Source organism: Oncorhynchus keta, chromosome 35 (genome assembly GCF_023373465.1).
Source record: "Oncorhynchus keta strain PuntledgeMale-10-30-2019 chromosome 35, Oket_V2, whole genome shotgun sequence".
In the NCBI taxonomy this organism is placed as follows: domain Eukaryota; kingdom Metazoa; phylum Chordata; class Actinopteri; order Salmoniformes; family Salmonidae; genus Oncorhynchus; species Oncorhynchus keta.
Genome location: NC_068455.1, coordinates 8966371 through 8987157, shown reverse-complemented (window position 1 = coordinate 8987157; position 20787 = coordinate 8966371). Strand labels below are relative to the sequence as shown.

Below are 20787 nucleotides of genomic sequence, written 5' to 3'. Positions count from 1 at the left end.
TTCCTCTCTGGGTTATTAGAGGCAGGATGTTAACTTCCTCTCTGGGTTATTAGAGGCAGGATGTTAACTTCCTCTCTGGGGTATGAGAGGCAGGATGTTAACTTCCTCTCTGGGTTATTAGAGGCAGGATGTTAACTTCCTCTCTGGGTTATTAAAGGCAGGATGTTAACTTCCTCTCTGGTTTATTAAAGACATTTTCCTCTCTGGGTTATTAGAGGCAGGATGTTAACTTCCTCTCTGGGTTATTAGAGGCAGGATGTTAACTTCCTCTCTGGGTTATTAGAGGCAGGATGTTAACTTCCTCTCTGGGTTATTAAAGGCAGGATGTTAACTTCCTCTCTGGGTTATTAGAGGCAGGATGTTAACTTCCTCTCTGGGTTATTAGAGGCAGGATGTTAACTTCCTCTCTGGGTTATTAGAGGCAGGATGTTAACTTCCTCTCTGGGTTATTAAAGGCAGGATGTTAACTTCCTCTCTGGGTTATTAGAGGCAGGATGTTAACTTCCTCTCTGGGGTATGAGAGGCAGGATGTTAACTTCCTCTCTGGGTTATTAAAGGCAGGATGTTTACTTCCTCTCTGGGTTATTAAAGGCAGGATGTTAACTTCCTCTCTGGGTTATTAGAGGCAGGATGTTAACTTCCTCTCTGAGTTATTAGAGGCAGGATGTTAACTTCCTCTCTGGGTTATTAAAGGCAGGATGTTAACTTCCTCTCTGGGTTATTAGAGGCAGGATGTTAACTTCCTCTCTGGGTTATTAGAGGCATGAATTCATGCTTTCACTACCAGAAGGGGGGTTCTAATAGCTAAGTTGAAACAGAACGTGTCTAGTTTCTATCCATTACAATTAATCCACTGATTTATATCTCATCAGCAGATTTCCATCTATACCTGAGCAACTGCATTCTGGTTTGGTAGTCATACAGTAACTGCATGACGTAAAAGCAACTTAACCTAAAATGTTGTAAATTGATATCCTTCTTAACAGCAGTGTAAATGTCAGATATTTCAGTCACTGGCAGTTGATTCAGTCCACATCACTGGGAGAAACATTCAATACTTACCTGCTTGATCTTTAAACATCTTTGAAATGACCACAGGCACTTTATGCTCAGCACCGCCCTGAGAGTCACAAGAGAAAGGTCATTATTAATCACAAAGTGTAACATTTATATAAATCAATGGAAAATATGCACTGAACAAGCAAGCAGATCAAAGTTTCTTTCCACAAAGAACTGTACGTTGATATACAGTTGAAGTCAGAAGTTTACATACCCTTAGGTTGGAGTCATTAAAACACATTTTTCAACTTCTCCACTTTTTTTTTGTGAACAAACTATAGTTTTGGCAAGTCGGTTAGGACATCTACTTCGGGCATGACACAAGTCATTTGTCCAACAATTGTTTACAGGCAGATTATTTCACCTATAATTCACTGTATCACAATTTCAGTGGGTCAGAAGTTCACATACACTAAGTTGACTGTGCCTTTAAACAGCTTCGAAAATTCCAGAAAATTATGTGGCTTAGAAGCTTCTGATAGGCTAATTGACAGAATTTTGATACTTTTAGTAAATTGGAGGTGTACCTGTGGATGTATTTCAAGGCCTACCTTCAAACTTAGTGCCTCTTTGCATCACGGGAAAATCTGAAGAAATCAGCCAAGACCTCAGAAAGAAATTGTAGACCTCCGCAAGTCTGGTTCGTCCTTGGGAACAATTTCCAAATGCATGAAGGTACCACGTTCATCTGTACAAATAATAGTATGCAAGTATAAAACACCATGGGACCACGCAGCCGTCATCCCGCTCAGGAAGAAGAAGTGTTCTGTCTCCTAGAGATGAACGTACTTTGGTGCGAATCCCAGAACAACAGCAAAGGACCTTGTGAAGATGCTGGAGGAAACAGGTCCAAAAGTATCTATATCCACAGTAAAATTAGTCCTATATTGACTTAACCTGAAAGGCTGCTCAGCAAGGAAGAAGCCACTGCTCCAAAACCGCCATAAAAAGCCAGACTGTGGTTTGCAACTCCACATGGGGACAAAGATTGTACTTTCTGGAGAAATGTCCTCTGGTCTGATGAAACAAAAATAGAACTGTTTGGAGGAAAAGGAGGAGGCTTGCAAGCAGAAGAACACCATCCCAACCGTGAAGCACGGGGGTGGCAGCATCATGTTGTGGAGGTGCTTTGCTGCAGGAGGGACTGGTGCTTTTCACAAAATAGATGGCATCATGAGGAGGGAAATTATGTGCATATATTGGGGAAAAAACATCTCAAGACATCAGTCAGGAAGTTAAAGCTTGGTCGCAAATGGGTCTTCCAAATGGACAATGACCCCAAGCATACTTCCAAAGTTGTGGCAAAATAGCTTAAGGACAACAAAGTAAAGCTATTGGAGTGGCCATCACAAAGCCCTGACCTCAATCCTATAGAACATTCGTGGGCAGAACTGAAAAAGTGTGTGCGAACAAGGAGGCCTACAAACCTGACTCAGTTATACCAGCTCTTTCAGGAGGAATGGGCCAAAATTCACCCTTACTTACTGTGGGAAGTTTGTGGAAGGCTACCCGAAAAGTTTGACCCAAGTTAAACAATATAAAGGCAATGCTACCAAATACTAATTGAGTTTATGTAAACTTCTGACCCACTGGGAATGTGATAAAATAAATAAAAGCTGAAATGATTCTCTCTACTATTATTCTGACATTTCACATTCTTAAAATAAAGTGGTGATCATAACTGACCTAAAACAGGGCATTTTTACTTGGATTAAATTATAGGACTTTTGAAAATCTGAGTTTAAAAGGACTTGGATAAGGTGTATGTAAACTTCCGACTTCAACTGTAGCAGACACAGTAACTTCCTTATCTGTACCATGTGTGAACTGTACGTTGATCTAGCAGACACAGTACCAGGAACTTCCTCATCTATACCATGTATGCATTCAAATCTCCTAATAACGGCCCAATATTTGTATTGATGAAAATGAACCACTTACTTTGATGCTTATACCCAGACCTCCAGCTGCCTGTCTTCGGAGTACGACAGTTCTGTGCTTTAAAAAATGGGAATTGACCTTGGTAAAATAATATTGAAATATTGAAACAAGTTTGGAGTGTAACACTGTGGTGCTAAATTTCCAGTTGATAGTCTTTACGATCAAAACCATAGCATTGAAAGATACAGCATGCCTCCATAGAAAAACATAAAGAACGCAGTAACAGCTTCTTATCAGGACTGGGACAAGAATCGGTCCCTGGCACTTTATACACACCAGCCCATATCACAGTGCCTGCTGCCAACTCCCACCGGATACCATTTTTATGTCTTTGTGTCCAGTCTGAAGGAAGTTCGAGGTAGTTTAGAATGCTAGTAGATACCCATAGACTTCCAGTCATTGCGCTAATGCTAGTTAGCATTGGCTGGTGAAACTACCTCTAACGTTCATACTGGACACAGAGACATTTGATGTGTAAACTTATACGATCATATAAGTTTACACCAGTCTCATCGTCAACAGCGACGAGGCGAATCTGGGATGCTGGCTTTCTAGGCAGAGTTGCAAAGAAAAAGCCATATCTCAGACTGGCCAATAAAAATAAAATATTAAGATGGGCAAAAGAACACAGACACTGGAAAGAGGAACTCTGCCCAGAAGGCCAGCATCCCGGGGTCACCTCTTCCCTCTTGATGTTGAGATTGGTGTTTTGCGGGTAATATTTAATTAAGCTGCCAGTTGGGGACTTGTGAGGCGTCTGTTTCTCAAACGAGACACTCTCATGTACTTGTCCTCTTGTTCAGTTGTGCACCGGGGCCTCCCACCCCTCTTTCTATTCTGGTTAGAGCCCGTTTGCACCATTCTGTGAAGGGAGTAGTACACGGCAGTACACAGATCTTCAGTTTCTTGGCAATTTCTCGCATGGAATAGCCTTCATTTCTCAGAACAAGAACAGACTGACGAGTTTCAGAAGAAAGTACTTTGTTTCTGGCCATTTTGAGCCAGCAATCGAACCCACACATGCTGATGCTCCAGATACTCAACAAGTCTAAAGATGGACAGTTTTATTGCTTCTTTAAATCAGAACAACAGTTTTCAGCTGTGCTAACATAATTGGAAAAAGGGTTGTCTAATGATCAATTAGCCTTTTAAAATGATAAACTTGGATTGGCTAATACAGCGTGCCATTGGAACACAGGAGTGATGGTTGCTGATAATGGGCCTCTTTACACCTATTTTTATTTAATTTATTATTTATTATTTAACCAGGAAGGCTAGTTGAGAACAAGTTCTCATTTACAACAGCGACCTGGCCAAGATAATGCAAAGCAATGCGACACAAACAACAACACAAAGTTACACATGGAATAAACAAGCGTACAGTCAATAACACAAAAAATAGTCTATATACAGTGAGTGCAAATGGAGTGATGAGGTATGGTAATAAATAGGCCTCAGTAGCGAAGTAATTACAATTTAGCAAATTAACACTGGAATGATAGATGAGCAGATGGTGATGTGCAAGTAGAAATACTGATGTGCAAAAGAGCAGAAAAGTAAATAAAAACAATATGGGGATGAGGTAGGTAGATTGGATCGGCTATTTACAGATGGGCTATGAACAGCTGCAGCGATCGGTTAGCTGCTCAGACAGTTGATGTTTGAAGTTGGTGAGGGAAATATAAGTCTCCAGCTTCAGCAATTGTTGCAATTCGTTCCAGTCATTAGCAGCAGAGAACTGGAAGGAAAGGCGGCCAAAGGAGGTGTTGGCTTTGGGGATGACCAGTGAGATATACCTGCTGGAGCGCGTGCTACGGGTGGGTGTTGTTATCGTGACCAGTGTAGATATTCCATAAAAAAATCTGCCGTTTTCAGCTACAATAGTCATTTACAATATAAACAATATCTACACCCTATTTATGATCAATTTTATGTTATTTTAATGGACAAAAACATATTTTCTCTTTCAAAAACAAGGCCTCAACACCTCAGAAAGTGGAAACTCAAAACACACTATCTAGATTAGAGATGAAACGGTATGAAAATGTCATATCACGATTATGGTGACCAAAATGATCACGGTAATCAGTATTATCAGTGTTTATTGTTAAAACGTGCTGGAAATGTTCAAAAAGTACTGATTCACTGAAATCATTTCACCAAGTTTTATATTGAAAACCAACCAATAAACTTTTTGTGTGCATAAACGTTAAAATAATATCAATAACATTAAAGATGGCACCATGTGTCCATGAGTTTCCCTAGTGCAGAACACAACCTAAGTAATCAAATCAAATGTGCATATGAAAGCAAGTAAAGCAATGTGCATGTAAGAACAATACAACCATATGTAAACACATCCAATACAACCATATGTAAACACATCCAATACAACCATATGTAAACACATCCAATACAACCATATGTAAACACATCCAATACAACCATATGTAAACACATCCAATACAACCATATATAAACACATCCAATACAACCATATGTAAACACATCCAATACAACCATATGTAAACACATCCAATACAACCATATATAAACACATCCAATACAACCATATGTAAAAACATCCAATACAACCATATATAAACACATCCAATACAACCATATGTAAACACATCCAATACAACCATATGTAAACACATCCAATACAACCATATGTAAACACATCCAATACAACCATATGTAAACACATCCAATACAACCATATGTAAACACATCCAATACAACCATATGTAAACACATCCAATACAACCATATGTAAACACATCCAATACAACCATATGTAAACACATCCAATACAACCATATGTAAACACATCCAATACAACCATATGTAAACACATCCAATACAACCATATGTAAACACATCCAATACAACCATATGTAAACACATCCAATACAACCATATGTAAACACATCCAATACAACCATATGTAAACACATCCAATACAACCATATATAAACACATCCAATACAACCATATGTAAACACATCCTGTATGTATGTTCTCTCCTTCATAAAGAACAAGGTGCTGCTGGTCTAACATCCTGTATGTTCGTTCTCTCCTTCATAAAGACATAAGGTGCTGCTGGTCTAACATCCTGTATGTTCGTTCTCTCCTTCATAAAGACATAAGGTGCTGCTGGTCTAACATCCTGTATGTCTGTTCTCTCCTTCATAAAGACATAAGGTGCTGCTGGTCTAACATCCTGTATGTCTGTTCTCTCCTTCATAAAGAACAAGGTGCTGCTGGTCTAACATCCTGTATGTTCGTTCTCTCCTTCATAAAGACATAAGGTGCTGCTGGTCTAACATCCTGTATGTCTGTTCTCTCCTTCATAAAGACATAAGGTGCTGCTGGTCTAACATCCTGTATGTCTGTTCTCTCCTTCATAAAGAACAAGGTGCTGCTGGTCTAACATCCTGTATGTTCGTTCTCTCCTTCATAAAGACATATGGTGCTGCTGGTCTAACATCCTGTATGTCTGTTCTCTCCTTCATAAAGACATAAGGTGCTGCTGGTCTAACATCCTGTATGTCCGTTCTCTCCTTCATAAAGAACAAGGTGCTGCTGGTCTAACATCCTGTATGTATGTTCTCTCCTTCATAAAGACATAAGGTGCTGCTGGTCTAACATCCTGTATGTCTGTTCTCTCCTTCATAAAGACACAAGGTGCTGCTGGTCTAACATCCTGTATGTTCGTTCTCTCCTTCATAAAGACATAAGGTGCTGCTGGTCTAACATCCTGTATGTATGTTCTCTCCTTCATAAAGAACAAGGTGCTGCTGGTCTAACATCCTGTATGGATGCATCTTTGTTCACTTGAGATTGAAATGTAAAAATGTCAGCATATTGACTTTGTCCGGTTTAAGTACTGATCAGCGAGGGTAGACAATTTTCCCGCTGGCACTGAACACACTCTCTGATTTCACGCTGGTTGCTGGGATGCACAAAAGCTTCCTGGCAACCCTGGCAAGGTAAGGCAGCTCTGATGCAGGGCCCCTCCACAACACCAGTGGATCCTCTTCTGCTGGAATGGTTGGCAGAGACAGGTAGACCTCGATCTCTTCTTTCATTTTGTCTTCTGGAGACGTCAGAATCTGACCCTCTTCGTCTCTCTGCTACCTTGTTGAGGTAATCTTTCTCAGTAACCCAGCCAGGCCTTTCCCCTCCGATGCCGCTGTGGGGGTGTTGGTGGTGGAGGTGCTGCTGGTGCTTTGTGGTTCTTCCCTGACTTGTGCAGCTGCCAGCTTCAAGGCCTCCTGGACACAGCTGTCAGTGTCAACTTTTGCAGCCTCAGGCTCATCTAAAAAGCTCCTTTTGAAGCGGCGGTCAATGAAACAAGCCACGTGCAAGACTCTCTTTGTAGCTGTTGTTAAGGTCTTCTCTCATGATCCTTTTCATCTCCCTATCATCTCCCTGGTCAGGGATGGCTCTGTATCATCTCCCTGGTCAGGGATGGCTCTGTATCATCTCCCTGGTCAGGGATGGCTCTGTATCATCTCCCTGGTCAGGGATGGCTCTGTATCATCTCCCTGGTCAGGGATGGCTCTGTATCATCTCCCTGGTCAGGGATGGCTCTGTATCCTTTTCATCTCCCTGGTCAGGGATGGCTCTATCATCTCCCTGGTCAGGGATGGCATCTCTCCTGGTCAGGGATGGCTCCGTATCATCTCCCTGGTCAGGGATGGCTCTGTATCATCTCCCTGGTCAGGGATGGCTCTGTATCATCTCCCTGGTCAGGGATGGCTCTGTATCATCTCCCTGGTCAGGGATGGCTCCGTATCATCTCCCTGGTCAGGGATGGTCAGTATCATCTCCCTGGATGGGCTCCGGTCAGGGATGGCCTTTTCATCTCCTGGTCAGTGATGGCTCCGTATCCTTTTCATCTCCCTGGTCAGTGATGGCTCCGTATCATTTTCCTCTCCCTGGTCAGGGATGGCTCCGTATCATCTCCCTGGTCAGGGATGGCTCTGTATCATCTCCCTGGTCAGGGATGGCTCTGTATCATCTCCCTGGTCAGGGATGGCTCCGTATCATCTCCCTGGTCAGGGATGGCTCCGTATCATCTCCCTGGTCAGTGATGGCTCCGTATCCTTTTCCTCTCCCTGGTCAGGGATGGCTCCGTATCCTTTTCATCTCCCTGGTCAGTGATGGCTCCGTATCCTTTTCATCTCCCTGGTCAGTGATGGCTCTGTATCCTTTTCCTCTCCCTGGTCAGGGATGGCTCTGTATCCTTTTCATCTCCCTGGTCAGGGATGGCTCCGTATCATCTCCCTGGTCAGGGATGGCTCTGTATCATCTCCCTGGTCAGGGATGGCTCTGTATCATCTCCCTGGTCAGGGATGGCTCTGTATCATCTCCCTGGTCAGGGATGGCTCTGTATCATCTCCCTGGTCAGGGATGGCTCTGTATCATCTCCCTGGTCAGGGATGGCTCTGTATCATCTCCCTGTCAGGGATGGCTCCGTATCATCTCCCTGGTCAGGGATGGCTCCGTATCATCTCCCTGGTCAGGGATGGCTCCGTATCATCTCCCTGGTCAGGGATGGCTCTGTATCATCTCCCTGGTCAGGGATGGCTCCGTATAATCTCCCTGGTCAGGGATGGCTCCGTATCCTTTTCATCTCCCTGGTCAGGGATGGCTCTGTATCATCTCCCTGGTCAGGGATGGCTCCGTATCCTTTTCATCTCCCTGGTCAGGGATGGCTCTGTATCCTTTTCCTCTCCCTGGTCAGTGATGGCTCTGTATCATCTCCCTGGTCAGGGATGGCTCCGTATCCTTTTCATCTCCCTGGTCAGGGATGGCTCTGTATCCTTTTCCTCTCCCTGGTCAGTGATGGCTCCGTATCATCTCCCTGGTCAGGGGTGGCTCTGTATCATCTCCCTGGTCAGTGATGGCTCCGTATCATCTCCCTGGTCAGGGATGGCTCCGTATCATCTCCCTGGTCAGGGATGGCTCCGTATCATCTCCCTGGTCAGGGATGGCTCCGTATCATCTCCCTGGTCAGGGATGGCTCCGTATCATCTCCCTGGTCAGGGATGGCTCCGTCGCTCTGGATAAGAGCGTCTGCTAAATGACTTAAATGTAAATGTAAATGTAAATGTAAATGTATCATCTCCTTGGTCAGGGATGGCTCCGTATCATCTCCCTGGTCAGGGATGGCTCCGTATCATCTCCTTGGTCAGGGATGGCTCCGTATCCTTATCATCTCCCTGGTCAGGGATGGCTCCGTATCATCTCCCTGGTCAGGGATGGCTCCGTATCATCTCCCTGGTCAGGGATGGCTCTGTATCATCTCCCTGGTCAGGGATGGCTCCGTATCATCTCCCTGGTCAGGGATGGCTCTGTATCATCTCCCTGGTCAGGGATCCGGTCATCATCTCCCCTGGTCAGGGATGGCTCTGTATCATCTCCCTGGTCAGGGATGGCTCCTCCCTGTATCATCTCCCTGGTCAGGGATGGCTCTGTATCATCTCCCTCCGTATCATCTCCCTGGTCAGGGATGGCTCTGTATCATCTCCCCGGTCAGGGATGGCTCCATCTCCCGTATGGCATCATCTCCCTGGTCAGGGATGGCTCCGTATCATCTCCCTGGTCAGGGATGGCTCTGTATCATCTCCCTGGTCAGGGATGGCTCCGTATCATCTCCCTGGTCAGGGATGGCTCCGTATCCTTTTCATCTCCCTGGTCAGGGATGGCTCTGTATCATCTCCCTGGTCAGGGATGGCTCTGTATCATCTCCCTGGTCAGGGATGGCTCCGTATCCTTTTCTACCAGAACATCACGTGTGACGTAGTCCAGAAGTGGCTTGATGGCTGACAGTGTCACTCGTGTCTCTGAGGCAAGTGCATCTATAAACTTGCTCAGAGGTTCAAGGAGCTGGCACAGTTGCTCCATGACACTTATGTCGGCATCCTTGGGCATCAGATGCCATCTTCCTCTTTCTCCAGCCAGTGTCGCACAGACTGGCTGCTGTTGGCTGAGGAAACGCTCAAGCACCTTGTGTGTAGATCCCCCATCGAGTCACCACATCATGGATCAGAGCTTTCTGTGGCATGTTGAGGGCAGCTTGCTTTTCTCTCAAGTTCTCTCCTTCTCTTCCAGCTCTGTGAGAAGCCTTGGACCAGATGACGGCAGGCCTTGACTGCTGTGTCAACTCTCTGAATTTTCAGAGCCTTTGAGATGGTCAGGTTCAAATGATGCCCAAAGCACCCAAGCCACAGATCTGGGAACTTTTCAAAAGCCTTGATCATGTTTGTTGCGTTGTCTGTGGTTATGTAGACCAGGTATTTTTGTTGCCCCCCCCACTCTTCCAAAATATTCTCAAAAAACTCTCTGATGTTGTGAGCCGAGTGATCTTCTAGGAACAACTGTGTTTCCACAGTTGTAGGGTTCCACAGTTGTAGGGTTGACCACCCCCAGCTTTCACTGGTCCAGAGGTCAGTAGTTGCAGAAAACCATGTGTCTTGAGCCAAACTTTTTCCAACATCAACTTTAACCTGGTAGTACAAGTTTAGGATTTCAGGCTTGGAAAAGAACGTACGTGATGGCACTTTTTAGTGAGTCACGGCAGCCTTCATCAGCCTCAGAAAGCCAGGCCTCGAGGTACGGCAGCCTTCATCAGCCTCAGAAAGCCAGGCCTCGAGGCACGGCAGCCTTCATCAGCCTCAGAAAGCCAGGCCTCGAGGCACGGCAGCCTTCATCAGCCTCAGAAAGCCAGGCCTCGAGGCACGGCAGCCTTCATCAGCCTCAGAAAGCCAGGCCTCGAGGCACGGCAGCCTTCATCAGCCTCAGAAAGCCAGGCCTCGAGGCACGGCAGCCTTCATCAGCCTCAGAAAGCCAGGCCTCGAGGCACGGCAGCCTTCATCAGCCTCAGAAAGCCAGGCCAGGGAGGGACGGCAGCCTTCATCAGCCTCAAAAAGCCAGGCCAGGGAGGGACGGCAGCCTTCATCAGCCTCAAAAAGCCAGGCCTCGAGGCACGTCAGCCTTCATCAGCCTCAGAAAGACAGGCCTCTCAACAGTTTGAAATGGCATCATGTCCTTTGTAATGTAATATGAAAGGGCTGCAGTGAGGTCTTGAGCATTTTTCGATGTGGATGCATAAGTAGCCTGCCTTTGCTGGAGTGTCTGTGTCACAACTGTAGATGAGGAGGGACCAGTAGCATCACTGGGTTTGTCTGCTGCACGGCCACTCTGTAAACAAGTCAATGGAAAATGCATTATTATTATTATTATTAGTGTTGTTAGATTAGAATTATTGTTATAATTATTCACTCCCACACACACACAGTCTATCTTCAATGTTGCATTTTAGTATATGCAATGACCCCATGCACAAATTTACATAAATACAAATGAGTCTTAAGTAGACAGTGATAGTAATTGCAATGAGCCCAACAATTGACATAATTACAGGAGTCTTGTATAGGAGTCTCCTGTTGGAACACTTTTACAACCAAGTCGACGACGGACGGATTTTAAATGAACAAAATGTGTTTGTTGGGTGACTAAACTACATAACGTGTTATCGTGTGTATTGGGCAAATAGAGTCTGCAGACACACGACACACACAGCAGCAGAACAACGTGTAGGGTTTTACAACAGTAGGTAACAGTGAACGCTTCAGTTTACATTATTGACAAGCTATTAACAAGTTAGACAAACTATGACATTTTCCCCCAATTCCGAAGTCCCTACACATCATGCATTGAGCTAAAAGTTAACTTACCTTGCATTCGCTATAAAGTAGTGGGTGGTGGTCACGAAGATGACTCGAGAGATTTGAAGTGCGTTTTCTTTTCTTTTTTGTGCATGTTCTGCAGACGGGTTGATCATCTTCGATTAAGTTTCCCTCAGCACTCTTGTAAAACCCAAAATACGACCACACTTCAGATTTGGTCCTCTTTTGAAGGCTGAAGAATCTGAGCGCTGTCACTGCCTTCCTCCATGTTGTCACACAAAACAAGACCCACGTTGCGTCTGCGTCAGACTGTTGATATCTTCGGTTGATGCTGCACCGTATTTACCATGACTTTTTCAAACTGTGGTAATCCAACACGGTTTTAATGATAATTAACATTTGAAACGGGAATGTTCCCGTGGTTTATCGTGAAACCGGTAATACAAACCGTCTGGAATGTTCCCGTGGTTTATCGTGAAACCGGTAATACAAACCGTCTGGAATGTTCCCGTGGTTTATCGTGAAACCGGTAATACAAACCGTCTGGAATGTTCCCGTGGTTTATCGTGTTACAAACCGTCTGGAATGTTCCGTGGTTTATCGTGAAACCGAAATACAAACCGTCTGGAGTGTTCCCGTGGTTTATCGTGAAACCGGTAATACAAACCATCTGGAATGTTCCGTGGTTTATCGTGAAACCGGTAATACAAACCGTCTGGTGTTCCCGTGGTTTATCGTGAAACCGGTAATACAAACCATCTGGAATGTTTCCGTGGTTTATCGTGAAACCGGTAATACAAACCGTCTGGAATGTTCCGTGGTTTATCGTGAAACCGGTAATACAAACCGTCTGGAATGTTCCCGTGGTTTATCGTGAAACCGGTAATACAAACCGTCTGGAATGTTCCCGTGGTTTATCGTGAAACAAACCGTCTGGAATGTTCCCGTGGTTTATCGTACAAACCGTCTGGAGTGTTCCCGTGGTTTATCGTGAAACCGGTAATACAAACCATCTGGAATGTTTCCGTGGTTTATCGTGAAACCGGTAATACAAACCGTCTGGAATGTTCCCGTGGTTTATCGTGAAACCGGTAATACAAACCGTCTGGAATGTTCCCGTGGTTTATCGTGAAACCGGTAATACAAACCGTCTGGAATGTTCCCGTGGTTTATCGTGAAACCGGTAATACAAACCGTCTGGAATGTTCCCGTGGTTTATCGTGAAACCGGTAATACAAACCGTCTGGAATGTTCCCGTGGTTTATCGTGAAACCGGTAATACAAACCGTCTGGAATGTTCCCGTGGTTTATCGTGAAACCGGTAATACAAACCGTCTGGAATGTTCCCGTGGTTTATCGTGAAACCGGTAATACAAACCGTCTGGAATGTTCCTGTGGTTTATCGTGAAACCGGTAATACAAACCGTCTGGAATGTTCCCGTGGTTTATCGTGAAACCGGTAATACAAACCGTCTGGAATGTTCCCGTGGTTTATCGTGAAACCGGTAAACGCTTCATCCTTAATCTATATCTCTAACTCTAAATACAATACCCACTGCTACTAGTAGGCTACCTATAGGCCTATGGGCTCGTAATGACCGGTGAGGATTTAGAGTGTGTTACTGCTCCATATCTCTAACTCTAAATACAATACCCACTGCTACTAGTAGGCTACCTATAGGCCTATGGGCTCGTAATGACCGGTGAGGATTTAGAGTGTGTTACTGCTCCATATCTCTAACTCTAAATACAATACCCACTGCTACTAGTAGGCTACCTATAGGCCTATGGGCTCGTAATGACCGGTGAGGATTTAGAGTGTGTTACCGCTCCATATCTCTAACTCTAAATACAATACCCACTGCTACTAGTAGGCTACCTATAGGCCTATGGGCTCGTAATGACCGGTGAGGATTTAGAGTGTGTTACTGCTCCATATCTCTAACTCTAAATACAATACCCACTGCTACTAGTAGGCTACCTATAGGCCTATGGGCTCGTAATGACCGGTGAGGATTTAGAGTGTGTTACTGTTCCATATCTCTAACTCTAAATACAATACCCACTGCTACTAGTAGGCTACCTATAGGCCTATGGGCTCGTAATGACCGGTGAGGATTTAGAGTGTGTTACTGCTCCATATCTCTAACTCTAAATACAATACCCACTGCTACTAGTAGGCTACCTATAGGCCTATGGGCTCGTAATGACCGGTGAGGATTTAGAGTGTGTTACTGCTCCATATCTCTAACTCTAAATACAATACCCACTGCTACTAGTAGGCTACCTATAGGCCTATGGGCTCGTAATGACCGGTGAGGATTTAGAGTGTGTTACCGTTCCATATCTCTAACTCTAAATACAATACCCACTGCTACTAGTAGGCTACCTATAGGCCTATGGGCTCGTAATGACCGGTGAGGATTTAGAGTGTGTTACCACTCCATATCTCAAAGCCATTTCAAATTCCTTTATTTTAAAATAGTTGCTATTGAGCTAAATATAGAGAGTTGAGAAATATGTATACGGTTCCTTCAGAAAGTGTTCACACCCCTTGATTTTCCCCCCACTTTTTGTTGTATTACAAAGTGGGATTAAAATTGGTTTTAATTGTACTTTTTTTTGTCAACGACCTACACAGAATACTCTGTAATTTCAAAGTAAAAGAAAAATTTGACTATTTTTTTTAACAAAGGTGAATTAATCTCCCAGTGTCTGGTGGAAAGCAGGTTTTCCTCTAGGATTTTTCCTGTGCTTAGCTCCATTCTGGTTCTTTTTTTTATCCTGAAAAACTCCTTAATGATTACAAGCATATTCTTAACATGATGCAGCCACCACTATGTTTGAAAATATCACATCAACATTAAACTACTGCAATGCTCCACTCCTTGTCTACCTGGATAGCGCTAAATAAACTTCAGCTAGTGCTAAATATCGCTGTTAGAATCTTGACTAGAACCCCCAAAAATGATCATATTACTCCAGTGCTAGCCTCTCTACACTGGCTTTCTGTTAAGCCGAGGGCTGATTTCAAGGTTTTACTGCTAACCTACAGTGCCTTGCGAAAGTATTCGGCCCCCTTGAACTTTGCGACCTTTTGCCACATTTCAAACTTCAAACATAAAGATATAAAACTGTGTTTTTTTGTGAAGAATCAACAACAAGTGGGACACAATCATGAAGTGGAACGACATTTAAAGGATATTTCAAACTTTTTTAACAAATCAAAAACTGAAAAATTGGGCGTGCAAAATTATTCAGCCCCCTTAAGTTAATACTTTGTAGCGCCACCTTTTGCTGCGATTACAGCTTTAAGTCGCTTGGGGTATGTCTCTATCAGTTTTGCACATCGAGAGACTGACATTTTTTCCCATTCCTCCTTGCAAAACAGCTCGAGCACAGTGAGGTTGGATGGAGAGCATTTGTGAACAGCAGTTTTCAGTTCTTTCCACAGATTCTCGATTGGATTCAGGTCTTGACTTTGATTTGGCCATTCTAACACCTGGATATGTTTATTTTGGAACCATTCCATTGTAGATTTTGCTTTATGTTTTGGATCATTGTCTTGTTGGAAGACAAATCTCCATCCCAGTCTCAGGTCTTTTGCAGACTCCATCAGGTTTTCTCCCAGAATGGTCCTGTATTTGGCTCCATCCATCTTCCCATCAATTTTAACCATCTTCCCTGTCCCTGCTGAAGAAAAGCAGACCCAAACCATGATGCTGCCACCACCATGTTTGACAGTGGGGATGGTGTGTTCAGGGTGATGAGCTGTGTTGCTTTTACGCCAAACATAACGTTTTGCATTGTTGCCAAAAAGTTCAATTTTGGTTTCATCTGACCAGAGCACCTTCATCCACATGTTTGGTGTGTCTCCCAGGTGGCTTGTGGCAAACTTTAAACAACACTTTTTATGGATATCTTTAAGAAATGGCTTTCTTCTTGCCACTCTTCCATAAAGGCCAGATTTGTGCAATATACGATTGATTGTTGTCCTATGGACAGAGTCTCCCACCTCAGCTGTAGATCTCTGCAGTTCATCCAGAGTGACCATGGGCCTCTTGGCTGCATCTCTCATCAGTCTTCTCCTTGTATGAGCTGAAAGTTTAGAGGGACGGCCAGGTCTTGGTAGATTTGCAGTGGTCTGATACTCCTTCCATTTCAATATTATCGCTTGCACAGTGCTCCTTGGGATGTTTAAAGCTTGGGAAATATTTTTGTATCCAAATCCGGCTTTAAACTTCTTCACAACAGTATCTCGGACCTGCCTGGTGTGTTCCTTGTTCTTCATGAAGCTCTCTGTGCTTTTAACGGACCTCTGAGACTATCACAGTGCAGGTGCATTTATACGGAGACTTGATTACACACAGGTGGATTGTATTTATCATCATTAGTTATTTAGGTCAACATTGGATCATTCAGAGATCCTTACTGAACTTCTGGAGAGAGTTTGCTGCACTGAAAGTAAAGGGGCTGAATAATTTTGCACACCCAATTTTTCAGTTCTTGATTTGTTAAAAAAGTTTGAAATATCCAATAAAATGTCGTTCCACTTCATGATTGTGTCTCACTTGTTGTTGATTCTTCACAAAAAAACACAGTTTTATATCTTTAAGTTTGAAGCCTGAAATGTGGAAAAGGTCGCAAAGTTCAAGGGGGCCGAATACTTTCGCAAGGCACTGTACCAAGTAGTACATGGACTTGCTCCTTACATGGACTTATCTCGCTGATTTGGTCCTGTCGTACATACATACACGTATGCTACAGTCACAAGACGCAGGCCTACTTAATGTTCTTAGAATTTCTAAGCAAAGAGCTGGAGGCAAGGCTTTCTTCCATAAAGCTCCATTTTTATGGAAGGGTCTGCCGATCTATGTGAGAGAGGCAGACTCGGTCTCAACCTTTAGGTCCTTACTGAAGACTCATCTCTTCAGTAGGTCCTATGATTGAGTGTTGTCTGGCCCAGCGTGTGAAGGTGAATGGCAAGGCACTGGAGTGACGAACCATCCTTGCTGTCTCTGCCTGGCTGGCTCCCCTCTCTCCACTGGGATTCTCTGCCTCTGACCCTATTACGGGGGCTGAGTCACTGGCTTGCTTGTGCCGTCCTTGGGAGGGATGCATCATGTTGTGCCAGGCTTCCTTCACTATACTCAACATGAGTTGGTTGAGTCACTGACATTATCTTTTTTCATGTCCTCGGGCAGTGGGTGGGGTATCTTCGTGGGCTATGCTCGCACTTGTCTTAGGGTAGCAAGTTGGTGGTCTGCTGATATCCTTTTGGTGGTGTGGGGGCTGTGCTTTGGCAAAGCACTTTGGACGGGGCCACAATAGTCTATGTGCCGGGGGGCTACGGTCAGCCAGTTATATCTGGTGTAATTTCCCTGTCTTATCTGGTGTCTGGTGTGATTTTAGGTATAATCTCTCTAATTCTCCTATCTCTCTATCTCCACTCCCGGAGGACCTGAGCACTAGGACCATGGCTCAGGAATACCTGGCGACTCCTGGCAGTCCCCAGTCCACCTGATCATGCTGCTAATCCAGTGTTTACTGTTCTGCCTGCAGCTATGGAATCCTGACCTGTTCACTGGTTGTGCTACTTGGTCCCAGACCAGCTGTTATATATCTCTCTCTCTCTCTCTCTCTCTCTCTCTCTCTCTCTCTCTCTCTCTCTCTCTCTCTCTCTCTCTCTCTCTCTCTCTCTCTCTCTCTCTCTCTCTCTCTCTCTCTCTCTCTCTCTCTCTCTCATATTTATTTGATAATTCAAGAGGTCTTAATATTAATATCTTCCTAAAACAATTCCATATAGCTTAGTAAGAAACCCCCCCTCCACCCCTTCCCTGGCTTAGACAGGGCTTACACTCTTATGGGGCTCCTGAGTGACGCAGGCATCACTACAGACACCCTGGCTCAAATCCAAGCTATATCACAACCGGCTGTGATTGTTAGTCTCATAGGGTGGCGCACAATTGGCCCAGCGCCGTCTGGGTTTGGCTGGTGCGTCGTCTGGGTTTGGCCGGTGCGTCGTCTGGGTTTGGCCGGTGTAGGATTCATTGTAAATAAGAATGTATTCTTAACTGACTTAATAAATAATGGATAATGGAGAGAATGGAATGGCCTCATGTTTGATGTATTTGATACCATTCTGCTCCGGCCACGAGCCAGTCGTCCCCAATTAAGGTGCCACCAACTTCCTGTGTTTTGAAGGCACTGTACAAACAGCAATTTGAGACCATCCTTTCTTCGACGTGGACAAGGTGAGGAAACTTCCGAAGCTGTGTTTTTCCCGCAATTGCATTTTGAAATGTTAATCAGAACAAACAAAAAAATGATTGAGCGCATCAAGGGAGAGGAGAGTGGCTCGCTCATCACAGCAGCAGGCCCAAGCGAGGAAACAGGCACAGCGGCAGGGCAGACACTTTCATTACCGGAATCATGAGGATAATACATTTTACTGTTTGACCAAACATTTAAAGGCACCCTTTACATGTTTAACTATCCATATTCTCTTCTATTTGATGAAACACTTGACTTTGTAAATCTTAACAGACCCCCCCCCCAAAAAATGGTGCAGCCCTTCTGGCATTTTCCAGAATTGCCAGATGGCCAGTCCGCCCCTGCCATTTTAGATACTTTCAATACAGTTAAAACAAATGTACACAAGAGGGTGTGGCTTCTTTAGAAATGGTTGACAAATGGTTGATATCAACTAAAGCTACTATACTAAGGCTAAATGTGAATCACATCTTTCATGTCCCCATTACATCCAACTAAAGCTATCGTAAGCTATACACATCAGTGTCAGGATGTGAAAAGCTTGAGTCAGCTGTGGTCTCGTCATCATCAGGGTATTAATGTGAACGGAACTGAAGTCATTTCTTGTCAATGAACACAAATACCAGTTTGAGTTTAAAGTGTTAGTTATGTGTGCCTGGTTAACCCAAGTATGGGCAAACCCACCCCCTAATGTCAAGGTAAAGCCTCAGTACTTACATTTAATTGTGGGTCACCCCCTCTCGTGCAAACCACATCCAGCTTCTGTATGGTCAACACCTCTTTTGTCAGCTTCAGATGGACATCGTAAGTATTACTGGTCTCCTTGTTATACAGCAGGGCAATTCCAGATTTTATCTGTTGAGATAGATAGAAAAAAAATACATTTTACCTGCCTGAGTTACTGTGTTGCTATAGTGACCTAGTTCTCTCACTAACAACAGGAGCTCAAAGAGCTGCTTCATAAAAAAAAAGGCTTCTTGTATTTTTTTTTTTTTTTACTAACTTTTTCCCCCCTCTAAAGTGTTGTGCTTTTATTTCTGTGCACATGATATCCTCCATGGATTTTTTTTCTACGCCTTGTTTTGTCGTTCCGTCTCTTGCTTTTTGCCCTAATGGGCTAGAAGAAGAAAGAAAAAAAGCCCGCAAGGATGATCAAAAATTAACAGAAAGCACAGTTGGCGAATTATTTAAAATTTTTGAAAATTCTAGAACTCTGTCTTTCTTAACAAAGTTCCACTCAGGTATTATCGGACTTTATCAGAGGCAATACAGATAAAACTAAACAATACATTTGAATTAAAACAATGCTTAACTAAGCAGCATTTTTTGTTGAAGCCCTAAGTACCATACAGTGCATTCGGGAAAGTATTCAGACCACTTGACTTTTTCCACATTTTGTTACGGTTACAGCCTTATTCTAAAATTGTATTAAATTATTTGTTTCCCCTCATCAATAGCCCATAATGACAAAGAGAAAACAGGTTTTTGCGGCAGGTAGCCTAGTGTTTAGAGCGTTGTGGGCCAGTAACCGAAAGGTTGCTAGATCGAATCCCTGAGCTGACAAGGTAGAAATCGTTCATTCTGCCCTTGAACAAGACAGTTAACCCACTGTTCCTAGGCCGTCATTGTAAATAAAAATTAGTTCTTAACTGACTTGCCTAGTTAAATTTTAAAAAAATTATAAAATACTTGACTCTATAAAAGGTACTATGTTTGATTCCCATACCGCTTTAGGAAGTAGATGGGATGTAATCTCTTGATAGCACAAATGTTTGATCCATGCCTCTTTTAAAGTTGTAGAGGAGGGTCCCATTCTTTTTCAAAGACAGTTTGGAATTTAGGTCATGCATTTTCCCTTGACTTCCAGAAGGAGATAACTATTATTCAAAGCGTTATGTAGCGACTAAGGGAAAACGCATCTGGACAATATACATGAGGGGACACAAGACAATAATTATATCTGGCATTCTCTCTCTAGGGGATGCAGATGGGGTGAAAAGAAAGTGTAAATTGAATCTTGGCATCTTATTAGTGCAATAAGCCAATGACTGCAAATAATATCTACCTAAATGGAGGTTTTCACTACGTTTGTCGTTGGAGTTTTTTTCCGTAGTAACGTACCACCAAACATGATGTTTAACAAGCCCGAACACAGCCACACGTTAAAAACCACAGGGAAGTGGTTCAGAGTCGTAATGACAACATTGTGGGTGAATGGGTGAGGGTTCCTGAATGGACAATAAGAGCACTGCCACCATCTGTACAAATAAATAAGTATAAATTAATTCATGAATAAAGTTCTCACCCCAATAGAAACATATTTTATAATAATAATTTGGTGGGTGCTTATATTTGTTCTATTTCACATGTGTAGAAGTGCGTACTAATACACATGTGTAAATTGCAATGTGTGTTCTGCATATCCCAACTCCCTCTGAGACACCCTCGGAGAGTGGAGTCAAGCCCAGGGTCACCGTTGTCCAGCGTCCCTGGAGCGATTATAATTCAGTGACCTTGCTCAAGGGCACATCGGCAGGTTGTTCACGTTTTCGGCTTGGCGATTCCAACTAGCAACCTTTAGGTTACCGTCTCAACGCTCTTACCAAAGGCTACAATAACAAAATTATGAACTGGGAGGAAACAGAACTGGGCAGTGAAACAAAATATACTGTACATTAAATATTCATGACTTTCAGGATTCATGGTAACACTGGTCTTATCTTGACATAGAAGAAATTTAATCTGGTAAACAGACCCACACCAGTGTCACAAATTATTACAGTGGTGAATAAATATTTCAAATAATGGATTA

At 43.6% G+C, this 20787-nt stretch overlaps 1 protein-coding gene and 1 long non-coding RNA gene across 3 annotated transcripts in view; one reads left to right on the top strand and one right to left on the bottom strand.

The window, feature by feature from the left end:
* LOC118369031 (gamma-2-syntrophin) overlaps positions 1–20787 on the bottom strand; it is a 110051-nt gene that overhangs the window by 81875 nt on the left and 7389 nt on the right. Inside the window, exons 2-4 of one of the 2 annotated variants that reach the window (XM_052496345.1) lie at positions 18693–18830; positions 3001–3057; positions 1063–1120 (exon numbers count right to left, since the gene is read on the bottom strand). In XM_052496345.1, the coding sequence (XP_052352305.1) occupies positions 1063–1120; positions 3001–3057; positions 18693–18830 (253 nt within the window). Of the gene's footprint in view, positions 1–1062; positions 1121–3000; positions 3058–18692; positions 18831–20787 lie in introns of those variants that run through there. The other variant, XM_052496346.1, reaches the window with a different exon arrangement.
* Positions 5060–7612, top strand: LOC127915816 (uncharacterized). The gene is made up of 3 exons (XR_008092347.1): positions 5060–6421; positions 6530–6582; positions 6691–7612. It is a non-coding gene; the product is annotated as an uncharacterized LOC127915816 (long non-coding RNA).